Source organism: Grus americana, chromosome Z (genome assembly GCF_028858705.1).
Source record: "Grus americana isolate bGruAme1 chromosome Z, bGruAme1.mat, whole genome shotgun sequence".
Lineage (NCBI taxonomy): Eukaryota > Metazoa > Chordata > Aves > Gruiformes > Gruidae > Grus > Grus americana.
The window spans coordinates 58,571,321-58,587,090 of record NC_072891.1 but is presented as its reverse complement, the minus strand read 5'-3'; the positions used below and the strand labels follow the sequence as shown (position 1 = coordinate 58,587,090).

Here is a 15,770-nt window from a genome sequence, read left to right as displayed (position 1 = left end):
TTCCACGCTACTTAGAGACCACTGTGTGCCACACTGCAGATCTTAAGTAGTCTGAAGAGGCATAAGAGCAGCAGGAGCTTTGAATCTCTGACTGAAGGGCTATCCTTAGCTATCTCCAGTTCCCCCTCTACTTGAAGCCTGTCTTTTCCTTGCACCTGCATGCTTGGTGCTTTCTGTCAGTGCCAGGATATGTGCTGGTGGAATGGAAACTAGAGGCAATGTGTTCCCCATCGTCTGTTGCACACTGCTGTGAAAGCCCTATGGAGCAAGATTGTCCTAAAACTCTTTGCCTGGGACAAAGTAATTTGAGTTCTGTTTGATTTCCATTAAAGCGCATAGCTCCTTCTGTTGGCTTGTTGGAACCAAAGGGAGGGGCCTGAAGTTTAGGACCACTGCTGCTGCTGTATGTCCTTGAGCTGATGTGCCTGTTCAAATAGTAAGTTACTTGTGATTCATAAGAGCACATCCCTGGCAGCATTCCTTGCCATAAGCAAGAGAGAGGAGGAGAACAAAGGCTTCCTAGGAACACCTGAAATAAAAAGATTTACTGGATTTTAACCATAACATCTCTCAGCTTTCCCACCTCTGTCAAATCTCCTTTTGACTTTCTGCTTTTTTTCCTATGTTGTTCTTAAGAACATTCCCCCTACTCGTTAGGTCGGGGAACTGCCAGGGTAGAGCACCAAGTCCTCTATCAACTCTGTGGTCTCAAGGCAGACTGAATGGGACTTTAAGGCCTGTATGTATGTTGGTTGTGCGAAAACCATCTCCCCCAAAAATGAATGTTGTCAAACTCATAAAAGCAGGTGGAGTTGTCTTGAGTTATAACCCTCCACATGAGACACTGGAAGACTCTCTGATGTATAGGAGAGAAGGGATTACTACCCCACAGCTGGACACAGTAAACCAAGTAAAACCTGTTGGTGTAAGAGATATGTTCACCTGCCAAACTGAAGGGGTTCATGTTACAACAGGAGAACAAAGATACATACTAGATTTGCATCTCCTAGACTTCAGCTTGATAGGATATTTTCTTCAGGAACACTAGAGCTGCTTCTGGGTGCCCCCTTAAGGCTTGTTTCGCAATTCAGCTATGTTGAAATGGAAATTCAGGCAGCAGCAGAGCCCTGAAGCAATGGATATGGGTGTCTGCTGTGACCATACTTTGAACAGGGGAAAGCAGTGAAGCTACAGTGATGAGCCATCCAGGCTTGCTCTGACAGTGTGTTGAACCAGAGTCCTAAGGTGATTATTGAGTTTGTTTGTGGTTTACTAATCAAGTGTGATGTCTTCCTGTTACTTCGTTTAAGTGTAATAAATTTGAGGAGAGATTGTTTCACTGTTTAGACAGAAGTGGCACAGGTATTTTGTATGAGCAGGAGGATGACAGCAGAGATGTGATGACCTCCTGGAATCAGGCAGTGGATCAGCAACAGGACAGAAGCATTATGATGTTTTTATGCATGATCCATGATCCATGAAATATGAAAAGAAAGAGTCTCCACCTGGCTCTTACAGCAAATGGGATAGTTGACAGATATATCTCAGCCTGTAATAGGGGTAGGTAAGGGGCAGGCAGAGTATCTGTATACCCATGGGAGTGACTATATGAAATAAAGAGGCACACATATTGAAGTATATGTGAGGGTGGGATAACATCTAGGGAAAATATTGTGGAAAAGTTGAATTTACAAAAACCCACACACATATACAGGAATGAACTCACAGTTCCCCCTTGTTTTATGTGGAGCACTTCAGTATAAATTGTCATCATCTGGCAAATTCTTTAATCTGTTTTGAGAGCAAACTCTGCTGTGAATGTTTATATATATGAGAGTTGACGGGAAAAAGGCAGTGAACTCCAATATTAAGTTTCTGGCACTGTACTACTAGCAAAATGTGTACTCACTGCAAAATGTGTAAAAATTGTTGGCACATTCTGGGACAAATAATAAAATGGTCTTTGTTGTGTAACTGCATAAATCAATCACATTAAAGAGTAGAAAGTTAGGAATTTAATTTAGGTTTAAAAACCCCTCACCCTGTGGAAATAGATTGTCAAGAGACTGACAGAATGCTAGCTGCAATTGGACAAAATTAGACAGCTGAAACTGACTTTTCTAAAATGCAGTTCCAAGCTGACCTGAGTGCTACAGGAGCCAAAGGCACTTGTGTTTCAATATGTAGGAGCACTATATTTTTCCATTTTGGTCCATTAAAGCAAGGGTTCCAATATCTGATTGAGTCGATACTGATATCCAGTGAGTTACTTTTGTCATCCATGGTTGCATTGCTTGATTGATGATCCTGTGTTTTCTTTATTATTATTGTTGTTTAGGCCAAAATGATTCTACTTAGTCATAGAAATGGGAAAGTAGCTTATCTGTAGGTCAGTGGGATGTGGAATTTCTTTGTGGGGTGAGGTAAGCTCTAGTAATTGTGTAGCTCTCTGTCTCTGAGATGGTTCTGGGGCAAAAATCGCAGCATCTATCTGTCTTACTGCTGCATGCATCCTCCATTCATGTTCACCGTTGTCTTTTAGGTGTGTGCGTGCTTCTCAGAGACCTTCACCAGCATGTGTGAGTCAGCTTTTTTTTCAGTTAACTGTCATACATTTCTGATTCAGGATAAAAGGAAGATTTGTATTGAGACAGCGATTTAAAGTCTATTCTTTAGCTTCATGTGGCAAGATTAAAAAAACAAAACAAAACAAAACACAAAACCAAAAAAACCACCCCAAAACCACACACACCCAAACCAAAAAACACCACAACACACTTTTACTCTAGTTTTTGGGTTTATACATTTTTTTCTCTAGTAACAAAAGACTAACTTTAGGTTTCGAAAACACAACAATTTCTGGCAATGAGAATCTACACAAATATTACTTGTATTTGAAAAGTTAAAAGATGGTAGCACTTGCTCCATGTCATTTAATATACCAATATTGCACAATGGAGACATCTCTGAAGACCATCTTTTCCAATAGCAGGAAAGCTTTCTGTGTTCTGTGGACTTTGAGAGAGCCAGACAGGCTTAACTGGGATGGGGAATTTGCACATGACTTGGTTGTCTGATTCAAATTCCAAAAGTGATCATTCCAAATGTATGAAACAAGCATCAAAGTTGCTTCGTTACCAAATTAAAATGCATCTATAGGTAAAACATTCATCAGGGTAGTTTAAGTTGCTCATGTCAAATGTCTGTTATTTTGAGATAGTTTACCCAGAGAAAATTAGTTGCATGTGAATTGGCTGCCTCTGGGGGCACCAAAGGTCTTTATGATGTGCAGATTCATGTGTTGCTCATCTCAGTTAGAAACCAGGAATTGTTATTGTTTATGACAAGTGTTTGAGGTAATAAACATCTCTCTATGGATTGTGTTCCAGAGCGCTGGGCCTTCTTGTCAGCATTGTTTAAATTCTCCATAGTAGAGGAGGGAAGGAATATGATCTACCTTCCCAGAACAAAATGATCCCAAAGGTCCAAGAAGCAGCTATGCATTCTTTTGTACCTCCTCCAGCATCCCTGTGCTGTTCCTTCTGTTTCCTCTTCTCTATATTCCTTCAGGGTTGTAGGTATTTGACTCACTCATACCCTCCCACTCTTTCCTTAAACCCAGTTTTAATTGTGTATGCTCAGGCAAAATCTGGAGATCCATACTCCTAGTAACTTTATTGTGACCAAGGCTCCCAGTCTCTGGCTGCTGTGGCAATGCCTAGTTGCAAGCTCCTTATATTAGGTCCATTCTTTACTAGCAAGCAGACTGGTGAAAGAACTGGAAGTAGATGTGAAAGGGAAGAGGAGTGCCATCTCTCACTTACCAGTGAGTTTTAGGTGTTCAGCAATGACTTCACCGCACATCAGGTTCATAGAGGTGCCTTCATAATGTAACAATAGAACAACATCTCAGTATAAAGTATTATATTTCAGTCTTGCTCAATGAAGACCAGCCACCAGCTGGGCTCTAATAGCTAATTCTTTCAGTCAGGATTTCCCCTTCCCAAGGCTGCTTGCAGCAGTGTGCGCCACACCTGCACCACTTCATTTCCTGACTCAAATTTCAATTTTGGGAAATGTGGTTATTCTTGAATTTACATTAAGATTATTTCACAAGTCAGCTAAATGTGCAAACTGTGAGTAAAAACAGTAATGGGCTTTGCTTTCTGCTCTGTCAGATAATTTCTGCACAGTCGTTGCCCCTGGAGGGAGAACAGAGCTGAATTCAGAGCGTGGTGTCTACCGACATACTGATCCTGTGGACTCAAGCAGACATTTGGTTTTCCCTAACCAAAGCAAAGGGGACTACAAGCAAAGTTTTTTGTCATCATGAAAATTCAGGATTGATGTGTAGAAGAGGTCCTGTTTTCTGGAAGCTGAGAACATAGACTTTGGGTAGGTTCTGAGTTTTGAATTAATGCTGGACTTGGTAGCTTTTAGTCGATTTAAAACACATAATACATTCGTGGAAAGTAACTGTTATGATACTATACAAAAATATGAGTTTCTTCCTCATATATATTATAAATACATAATTTAGAAAGAAGTAGCTGGATTGTTGATGGCTCTCTACATCAGAGTTGAATAAAAGCGTTTAAAAGTGTATTACTAGCCTGTGGTTGGCCTAAACAGTAACGATAGGGACCTGGCTGTTAGCAGACAGCAAGGATTCTGCCACTTCTACAGAATTCCAACAAGCTAAACATCCTTACTTCAAAGCAGCAGGTGGGAATTGGTTCTAGAGAATGGAGCCTGGGCTCAATAGAGTGGTCTTCACATGTGTTGTGTGCTGTTGCGAATGGGCACTGCTAGCCCTTGCTAGCAGGGGAAGAGACATTGTTTACTGTACCATGAAACAGTGGCTGACAGATATAGAATGACAGTGTTGTGTATTCTGTACTTGAGAAAGAGAGCTGAGACAGGAAAAGCAGTGGACAGGTCAGCCTCTGAATGTCTCTAGTAAAGGATTTTTCAAAGTAATCATTCATCTGAGGGAAAAAAATTTAGTTTTTCTTTTTTAGAGATTTTAAGTTATTTCTTTGTTGCTGTAGTTTAGCATGAAAGAATATAGGTTTTGTTCAATGTGACAGCATATAACAAAATGAAATTTTGAAATGAAAAGTCATTTCAGAATGGAAAAGCAAAACAATACAACATGTGTTTCCTACATTGCTATAATGTTGGGGTTTTTTCTGATGTTACTGCAAAGTTGTTGCTTTTTTCCTCGCACAAGTGACATTTCATCAAAACGAATGTAGAAAATCTGTTCTGACAAAACAGCACTTTCTGCAGCAAAAACAGTGTTCGAAGGGCTTGGCTAATGTTTCTGATTGTGAACATGAATGATGTTTCAAAGCCATTAACATTTTCTGGAAAATATACTAGGTTTAATATCTAATTAATATTTCTTGAATATTCTTGTATCACACTTCAGGCATAAGATCAAAAAAAAGCACAGTCTGATGAGCTATCTGCACAATTCCTTTTCCATCCTCACTGGGTTTTGAAAACTGAAGGAAAATGTGTGGGAATGCTCTAATTCAAAGTTACTTGGTTTTATGGTTGTGTTGCAAAACATTTTAAACAAGGTGTGACTGTTAGTCATATATCAAGTATTATGTCTGTGTAAATGTCTGTGCTTGAGAGTTCCAAAGCAATTTGTTGCAGGGATTAGCAACCAGGAATTCTCCTGTTCTGCAATTGAAACTCAAAGGAACAGTTCCAATAAGGAAAGGAAGGAGTAAATATTGTCTGTGGTGGCACTGTTTGGTCACTGTTTTCCCTTAGTTGAACATAAACTTGGGAAGGAATTATTGCAACATCTGAGAAACCATAGTGACATTCAGAATTCACATAGTAACAGTATCACATGATTTAGGTCAGATCCCAGCATCTTCTCTTGCAAAATGTGTATGTCTCATCTCTTCAAGGCACTGACTTTCATCAGGGTTCTTCACATATGCGAATTTGCGATTTCCGTTCAGGTTCTGTTCTTTGAAAACCTTGGCAAGTTCTAATAGATACTGCTGTTGAAAGAGCTGAGAAATATGTGTAACAAAACCGGGACTACTCACTGTCAGGCACGTGTTCTGCTTGTACTTCTTCAGGTAGACTGCAATAGTGCTTAGAAAACCAAGCAGAAACTGATTTACAACCATTTCAACCACGAGGTTTTTTCCTCATTGCTACCTGAAATTTCAGTAACCTCTCTGCCTCTCAGTTCCTCTCCTTTGTGAACAGAAAATTTGCATGCCTGACATTGCAAAGCTTTGAGGTCAATTTCACACAGCTCCCAGCTGCCACCTCTACTCTTCCTCAATGTTCACACAAAATGACCTCTGAAATCCATTTGTAAGGGCCTTCCATTCAGACTGGATTTTACTTAATGGAAGGAACTCTGGGGTTTTTTAGGAGAACAGCATGGAAAGAAACAGATCAGGATGTGATTTTTTTGTGGAATTATTTCACAAGAAACCACAATAAAATCCACCTCCATTTTAAACCAGCCACAAAACACTATTAAGGGGAAGACCTGCAAAAGGGAAACTCTAGATTTGGACCTGCTCTAACTCAAGAAGCTGAAGAAACACCACATTTGCTGAAGGGGAGAAGATACAAATGAGGTAGGACGTGAGATAGTATGGAGGTGGGAAATAATCACTTTTCAACAGTCAAAATGCTAGGTCAGATGGCCATCCATTTCCTCCCAGTTTTCCAACATACTGCCTTGAAAAGAAAATGGGAGCTAGTGCTTGACTGAGGGCTGTTAGGGATGTCACTGAATAATCAGAGGAGAGCTGAGGATGAAGATGACTGAAGATTACTGATACCTGAATGAAGATAACCTCGCAGGTTTTCATCTACACCTAGAATCATAGAATGGTTTGGGTTGGAAAGGACCTTAAAGATCATCTAGTTCCAACCCCCCCGCTGCGGGCAGGGACACCCTCCACTAGACCAGGGTGCCCAAAGCCCCTTCCAACCTGGCCTTAAACACTTCCAGGGATGGGGCCTCCACAGCCTCTCTGGGCAACCTGTTCCAGTGCCTCACCACTCTCACAGTAAAGAATTTCTTTCTCACATCTAATCTAAATTGACCCTCCTTCAGCTTGAACCCACTACCCCTTGTCCTGTCACTACACTCCCTGATAAACAGTCCCTCACCATCTTTCCTGTAGGCCCCCTTCAGATACTGGAAAGCCGCAATTAGATCTCCCCAGAGCCTTCTTTTCTCCAGGCTGAACAATCCCATCTCTCTCAGCCTGTCCTCATAGGAGAGGTGCTCCAGCCCTCTGATCAGCTTTGTGGCCCTCCTCTGGACTCACTCCAACAGCTCGATGTCTCTCCTGTACTGGGGCCCCCAGAGCTGGATGCAGCACTCCAGGTGGGGTCTCACGAGAGCAGAGTAGAGGGGCAGGATCACCTCCCTCGACCTGCTGGTCACACCTCTTTTGATGCAGGACATGGTTGGCTTTCTGGGCTGCAAGTGCACACTGCTGGCTCATGTTGAGCTTCTCATCAATCAATACCCCCAAGTCCTTCTCCTCAGGGCTGCTTTCAATCCATTCCTCGCCAGCCTATAGTCGTGCTTGGAATTGCGCCGACCCACATGCAGGACCTCGCATTTGGCCTTGTTGAACTTCATGCGGTCATGGCCACTTGTCAGTTGGATCATCTGGGATGTTCCACAAAGATCCTGGTTAGCAGTTGGTTTTAACAGAAAAGCTATGTGCAAATAAAATCTCCAGGTTTGTTAGTCTTAGGCAGTAAGCTTTGAATGGCTAAATGAACCAAATGTCACAAAGGGCTGTGATGACAAAATGATGATTCAGTGAATGCAGGGAGAAGTCCTTCATTCATTGAGCTTAATCCTTAGAATCATACAATCATAGAATGGCTTGGGTTGGAAGGGACCTTAAAGATCATCTTCCATGGGCAGGGACACCCTCCAGTAGACCAGGTTGCCCAAAGCCTCATCCAACCTGGTCTTAAACACTTCCAGGGATGGGGCATCCACAACTTCTCTGGGCAACCAGTTCCAGTGTCTCACCACCCTCACAGTGAAGAATTTCTTCCTAATATCTAATCTAAATCTACCCTCTTTTAGTTTAAAGCCATTACCCCTTGTCCTGTCACTATACTCCCTTGTAAACAGTCCCTCACCAGCTTTCCTGTAGGCCCCCATTAAGTACTGGAAGGCTGATATAAGGTCTCCCTGGAGCCTTCTCTTCTGTGGCCCTTCTCTGGGCTCACTCCAACAGATCCATGTCCTTCTTATGATGAGGGTGACCCTTCTACCTCCAGTCATATCAGTTTTGCCTGCAAGTGTTTCTAAGTCATCTATCATGAAATAAATTGATTTAGTATAATTGTTGCCCTATATTCCTCATGAAAAATTCATTGAGCAATTACCAGGAAAAGTGAGAGGTGCATACTAGCTGCTGGCAATATGTACCAGCAGCTGCAAAATTGTGTAATATATTATTAAATATCTTGCTTTTTAGGAATGGGTGATTTAGTCACTAGGGTCAATTTTATTAGCACTATTTCATAGTCATCTTGATTAAAAAATTCTTTTTGTTATGATAATAAGTGATATTCAGCATTGGTGTGAATTGCATTAAAGATTGCATACATTACATCTGTTACCTCCTGGGGAGTTCTCTGTGATTGCAGCTTGTTCTTCAAACATGTTTTAACAAAGGAAGAGAAGCAGTGCTGCTGGAGCTACCTTGTGCAGCATCACTATAAGCCATAGACAGTGCTTTGGTGAAACAATATGATGACAGAACTGTAAGTTCATGCCATACTTCAGCTGCTTTGCAGTGAAGGGGAAAAACAGCAGCAGAAATATTCCCTTGTTTAGTAAGCAAATGGTCTGAAGCTGGCTGCCAAGCCAGAACACTGGTCCAAAAGGAGCTGAAGCAGTGAGTGGAGTAGAGTGGAGTGGAACGGAATGGAATGGAATACTTACCCCAAAGGAACTGGCTCTCAGCTGGCTGTGGCTTTAGCTTATTGATGGAGATAGTCTCCACTGTATTTGTCTGCAAGCCCATCATGCTGAAGTGTTTTCATACTTTCTCCATGCAATCAGATTTTGCTTTCCCAAGTCTGACCTGACAGCTTGCAGATGGCACCAATAAATAAAATGAAAAAGGAAGACTTCATTGTTCTAAAATGCACAAGTGCTCAGGAAAGTACCATTTTTCCTGCTTCCAGGACTCAGTAGTTGCTCTTCTGCCCAGTTTAGGATAGCTGGCTCCTCAACGCTTCCGTCAGACTAGGATCAACCTGTGTACAGGACAATAGCTTATCTACAGTCCTGTCCCCATTAACTGCAAGATTTCTCTATAGATAGTTGGAAGGTGGTGTCATCCCTGCTGGCCAGTTGGCAAAGGGCAAATCCAAACAGCAGAACATGAGCAATCTGTCATGCAACCTGCTCCTTGTAGTCTCTTCTATCACATTGGATTGAACTTCTCAGGTGTCAAAACTTGTCCCCTTTACATGTCTTCCCCTTAATAGTGTTTTGTGCCTAGCTTGAAATGGGGGTGGATTTTATTGTGCTTTCTTGTGAAATAATCGCACAAACCCCACATTTTCAGTTTCAGGAAAGTTTTATGTAGGAGTCCTGAAATTTAATTTCACATGTTTCTTTGGTTCATTTTTGATCTTTTTTTCTTTAATAATAGGTTTTTTACAAATGTTTCAAATCAAAATTGTTGTTGAACTAGAAGTTCTACTAAGTGGTTTCTGAAAATATACAAATGATAAAGATTAATCATAGACTCCTAGAGAGATCTAATTGGGAATGGACCTCTGAAGGTGTCTAGTTCAACCCGCTGCTCCAAGCAGGACACACCCATCAGGGTGCTGAGTATAGGTATTTGTATAGGCAAATTTGGAAAACTTGGGAGGATGGAGACCTCCTGACCTGTCTGAGCCTGGTCCCAGAGCTGCACTGCTCTCCTGAAGAAGCAGCTTCTCCGTGTGTCCAGTGGGAATTGTCTTTATTGACAAGCTTGTTGACTCACTGTACCTCTGAGAAACTTCCCTCTTCTCTGTAACTGTCCCATTTAGGCAATGGATGACTGCACTCTCCATCTCACCTTTTCTTCTCCTGATTGAACAGACATAGTTCCCTCAGCCTATCCTTGTACATCGTGTGCTCCCACACCCAGACCATGTTTAGTGGCCCTACTCTGGACTTGCTGTAGTGTTGGCTTCTCTTTTTTTATGGGGTGACACTCACACCAGGTATAGCTACAGATGCATCCTCACCAGTACTCTGTAGAGGAAGCAGACACTTTCTTCCAGCAGCTGGCTATGCTTTTGCTCCGCAGCCCAGGCTGCAGTAAGCAGTTGTGGGCAGACTGTGGAATCATGTTCTGTGTCCTGTACACCATAGTTCCTTTTCTGGGCAGTCATGCCCAAGCTTGCACTGCTGTCTGGGTTTATTCCATCCCAAGGGCAGAAGCCTTCTATTTGCCTTGGTTGAATTCCATTAGGCTGCTATCCATAACTTCTAGGTCACATTCTTTTTCACTCACCTTCACAAACAGTGTTGCCTCTCAAAACGCTGACCTGTCATGATATAGAGGAGATGCTTCTTGTTTGCTTGTGGAATTCTGGTAGCCATAGACATCATATAGTGTAAGGTCAATGACTATGTACTGCCCAAACCTAAGTATCTATGTAAGTCCTTATTAGGGAAGCAACAGCTGTCTGTCATGAATGCATGGCTTGTAGCAGTTTGTTTACATTGTGTCATTTTCTTTCTGCATTGCCCTTGCCTTGTCTGCATTAAAGTCCATGTGGCAGATTGTTATCTGGTTCTTGCTGTGCTCCTGAAAATAGCATGCACTTGTGATGCCATTAATTTATCTGCACATGATTATTTTGAGATGCCACCCTTGTTTAAAGGAAATAATATAGAGAGCCATTATGATTCACATGATTTTTTTTTTCCTCCAAGAAACTGATAGTGAAAGCAAGATTTTAAGCATGTAGAGCTATAATTACAGTGCCTGCAGTGGTTTCTGCTCAGTAGAAAGGACCACTTCATCAGAGAGTTATTGAACATATCTGAAAGATGAGCTTGATTGTACTACAAGCCCTTCTAATGGGCATTAATGCTGTGCCTGCTAACTAGAAAATGGCAGATTTGAGAGAAGCTGCTTTTAACATGGCATGATTTATTTTCCTGCTGTAGCTTTCTGTGTCATCTTAAACTAGGTTTCCTTGCTGACATAGACTGACTCCAGTTTTAACGCTGTTATCTTTGTCCCTGAACACACTTGAAGAAACAGTGGTTTGGAGCCAGAAAGTTAGGGAGTGGGACATCAGGCAAGCTGTAAAAATCCTTTAGGCCTCATTTAACATTTTGAAATGTAGGAACTGTCCTTTGCTCTTGTTTTGTCCTGGCTAAACTCTACACTCTTAAAATAGCCTGTATGACATGCTAAAGACAGCAGACATTAAAGGGTAACTGCTGGGAAGAGATGAGGTCAGCTCTACCACCTACTGTGCTACAGGCAGTGTGGCTGCTACGCGTCAGAGTGGCATTATGTTGGATGGATAGCTTTTGCAGGAGCAGACAGGGCAGTTATGATGCCACTCTTCTCTTCCCCGTGTAATCATGAGCCTTTCCTCAAAGAAGCAGACGCGCTGTGCAGGTAGGCAGGTCATCTAAGAATTGAATGTTTCTGGTGTAGAAGTCACAGACTGGTTTCTGCCTGCAGAAGGGCTGCAGGATAGCAGCCTTTGCTCAGTACAGTGCAGGTGAAAGTCTTTATGCCATTAAACCTGGAAATGGTCTCATCTGAGGAAGTTTTCCCAGCTGAAGCCACCAGGTTCTGCACATAGCCATGTTCTGGGCAATTGCTGTCAGGGTGGGATGGATGTGATCTGTCCTGAGGTCTGGGCAGGGCAGGCCTAACCTTGCCTCATCTCATCTGAATAAGGCTCATGGTCTGCCTATGTGTCCATGAAGAGAGCCTCAGGCCTCTGACAGGCCAAAACCAATGATACCTTTTGGTCCAGAAGTAACGATTGGCTGTAGTAGAAAGTAAATGTTCACAGCAAAACACTGGGGGACAGGAAAGGTGGTGTCCTTTGGCACACCTCTGGATCAGTTCCAGGGTAAGACAGCCTTGCATCTGGATCCAGAGAGCACAAGTGGTGAAAATAAAACTCTGGCTTAGGCTGCCTTTGTGTTGGTCTGTTCCTGGGGGTTTGCAGCTAGCAGTCACTGTCTCTCAGTCTGGCCACTGACTTACCTGTCACCCAGAAACTACTCGTGTTCTCCTACGTTCCCCTGCATCATAAAGCAGAGCCTGTCATAATGCTGCTCCCCTCTTCCAAGCATGAACTAACACTTTGCTTTCCTTGCAGGAGCAGTCAAGGTTTTATGCACATGAAACTGATGAAAACCAAAGAGAAATACATCCTGGGTCAGAACAGCCCTCCCTTCGACAGTGTTCCTGAAGTCATCCATTACTACACCACAAAAAAGCTGCCTATCAGAGGAGCAGAACACTTGTCACTGCTCTACCCTGTGGCTGTGCGGACCCTCTAATAACCTAGTCTCACCCCTTCCTGTGGATGGGAGGTGAGAGGTAAGCTGGGTTGCACAGAATTCGGTGCTTAAGTCTGTGATGGAGAGTGGCAGCCTTTAATCTTGGCAATGTGTGAACTCTGCAGAGTTGTGTATGGGACTGTGCATATGGTACTCTTATGCTGCAACATGCCTCTAGAACTGTGCTTCTACATAAAAGAAAGAAATCTTGTTTTAGTGCAGGGAGAACAGATAACCTTCCTAGTGCTTCTCTGGGAAGGTACTTCCCAATGAAAGTTCTTATGCCGTGTTTTGAGCAGAATCAAATTCTTCTCACCAGCAACTTTTATTCTCTTGCTACCCTGAGAAACTTCACCATGTGAAAGAATAACCTGCCTCTGAGGGACCGTAGGGTGTTCTTGGTGGACCTGAGAAGGAGCTGCTTAGCGGGCAAGTCCCTGAGGCTCTGGTAACTTAGCTTGGTGGAGTTTTTTAATGCAGTTTTTTGGAGTAGTCAAATGTTGATCTCCTATTTTGTGAGAGCAATCATGGTCAATTATTTATGATTAGGGAATGTAATTAAAAAGTAGTTTGTTATATATTTTTATCCTATTTGGTACAATAATCTCTTAAGGGTTACTGTCTTCATTTCCAAGTTTCATTCGTAGATGCAGGCAGCTAATTGTGTTTGGGGCAGTTACATCATAATGTTTTAAGTAGTTGAGAATGAGTAATTTTAATATGTGGGTTGGTATTTATGCATGAGAGTGGTCAAAGGCTTTTATAAAGCTTTAGTAGGCAAAATCTTCACTTGCTTATTCATCTGCATAAAAAAGTTGTTCCACAGAGGTAGCAGACTAATAAGTGTGTATCACACTGCCTTTTCATAAGATGACTTTTGCAGCTGTGTAAATGAGAACTGCAGTATGTAGCAGAGCGGAATTTGGTTTTGTGGTGTACCAAGGCATTCTTAAATCATGATCCCTTGACACATATATTCTGGCTAGTGTTCATTTCCACCACGAGCAGAAGCCTTGTGCTGTATTTCAGTCACTGTTAGCCAGAAGCACTGCAGAAGCCACTCTGTACCTTAGCCCTGCCAACTCAGTGCCCATCCACTTGAGAGATATTTTCTACATGGTCTCCATGCTTGTTGAATGGGATAAGTGAAAAAAATAAAATTGTGCAGAAATTGGACCTGGGGAACCAATAGACTGGTAGTCCTTGCTTTGTGCCATCTCCCACCTGTGTCTAGAATGTTGTGTGTTAACCCATCAGCTGTTGTAATAGCAAACTGATTATGTGCAGTTTATGTATTTTATGGACTGCAATAGGGCTGTGAAATTTTGTGTTATTTAATTCAGCATTCTTACCTACTGTTCCCTTTTACATATGCTTAGAAATGCAAATCTGAAAATTGTAATGGAATAACCACTTACTACCTGTAAAGTAGTGCTTCATTGTATTGTCTGATCTGATAAGAACCTCAAGGATGTCCCATATAATGTCATTGGTAATGAATGTTCTGCTTCCTTTTAAGCCTGCCTTGTTCTTTATATGACATCCAACACAGTTTGAACAGGAGTGCATCACACATATGTGAGGAGCTCAGTGTCATTCTGTGCAGCAACAGTAGCGGGTCAAGCTGTCCCTATCTCACCTAGAATTTGAAGCTGCATTGAACGAGGTTCTTAAAAGTTTTCTGAGAGAAGGGTGGCACCATGGAGTAAAAAGAGACAACATTCCTCTCCAAGTGAAACCAGACATCCCCTTTTTCATGTACATGCACCTTTTTTTTTCCCTTAAGTCTGTGCAGAATTCTTCGTTCTCCTCTTAACATCACCCAACTGGCAAGAGCATACAGGCACTTTTAAGTTAGCATATTCTTCTCTCACCAGAGTAGGAGTTCATGAAAGTGGCAGAGCTATCAGAGACTAGGAATCAGATTGGATCTGCTGCTTAGAGTCTCTGCCTGTGTGGGCTCTGGCAACTCCATCATGCCCCTTAGGACAGAAATGTGACATATTTCTTCCTTTGCATGTTGAAGTCCATTTTTGAGAATCTGGCATTGTTGCTGTTCTATGGCCTGTTTTGCTTCTTCTGTAATGGAAAAGTGAGCCCCTGCTCTCTCTAATAGCAATTACCAGTAGAAACCAACATTATCATTAACCAAAGTCTTGCCAGGTTTCCTTAAGCACATTGTCTTTATCTCATGGAGATCACTGTTGTACCAAATCTTTCTTGTCATGGGCCTGATCAAAAGTCAGCTGAAGCCAGCAGGTGCCACTTTATTGCTGTCTGTACATTTTGGCTTGTGATCCCGTGCTTCATACAAATCAGGTCAATATGCATCATACAAATGTGTATACAGTTTATTACAGCTTCAAGGATCAGATTCAATCCTGATTCTTGGTTCAGCATGAGAAAATCATCTCAGAAGATGTTGTTTGTCTGTGGGAAAGTTTTTTTAATTATTTTTAAGAAGACTTTAAGAAAGTACTGAGTAATTGCAGAATAAATAAAACCAGGATTTTGTTTGCACTGTAATGTTGTCTTTATTTAAGTGATTGTATGATATTTTTCCATTGAAGGAATATTCTTCCCAGGCTTTGCATTGTACAGTGAAAAATACTGTGTGTTGCAGTGTGTAGTATTGCATATAGGTGGAAGATCTCATAGATCATGCCTGTATAGCACATTAAAAGTTTATTTAAAAAAAAATTATAAATCTCTCCCTTTTCTTCCTCTAATTGTCAACACATACTCAGATTGTCTTGAACAGCTAATAGCTGAAGTGGCCTTTCAGAACTACTTGAGTTTGTGTGTCTTAACTGTGTACTGAGAGTAATCATTAGGCTATAATCTGGTTTGGAGTCTGGAAAATCATGTGGCTCAGTTCTGCCCTGAGTAATTCTCCTGACAGCGTGCACCTTTGCAAGGGCTGTGCCAAAACAACACAGCTGTGTGTGTGAATGACAGTCCTGGGTTCCGGCTAGGATAGAGTTAATTTTCACAAGCAGCTGGGAGGGGACACGGCCAGAACAGGTGATCCAAAATATCCAAAGGGGTATTGCGTACCATATGACATAATGCTCAGCATATAAAGGTTGCTAGTCGGGGACGGGCTGAGCGTGAAATTTCTTGTGTATCACCCATTTTGTATATTCTAAGTAGTGTTGTTGCTATTTCCCTCTCCCTTTGCTGTCATACTAAA

At 42.0% G+C, this 15,770-nt stretch overlaps 1 protein-coding gene across 2 annotated transcripts in view; it reads left to right on the top strand.

Moving 5' to 3' along the window:
- Positions 1 to 15,213, top strand: part of SHB (SH2 domain containing adaptor protein B) — an 86,210-nt gene extending 70,997 nt beyond the window's left edge. Inside the window, exon 6 of one of the 2 annotated variants that reach the window (XM_054810759.1) lies at positions 12,394 to 15,213. In XM_054810759.1, coding sequence (XP_054666734.1) covers positions 12,394 to 12,577 — 184 coding nt within the window. In that variant the 3' untranslated portion in view covers positions 12,578 to 15,213. Of the gene's footprint in view, positions 1 to 4,178; positions 4,215 to 12,393 lie in introns of those variants that run through there. The other variant, XM_054810760.1, reaches the window with a different exon arrangement.
- Positions 15,214 to 15,770: the final 557 nt, after the last annotated feature.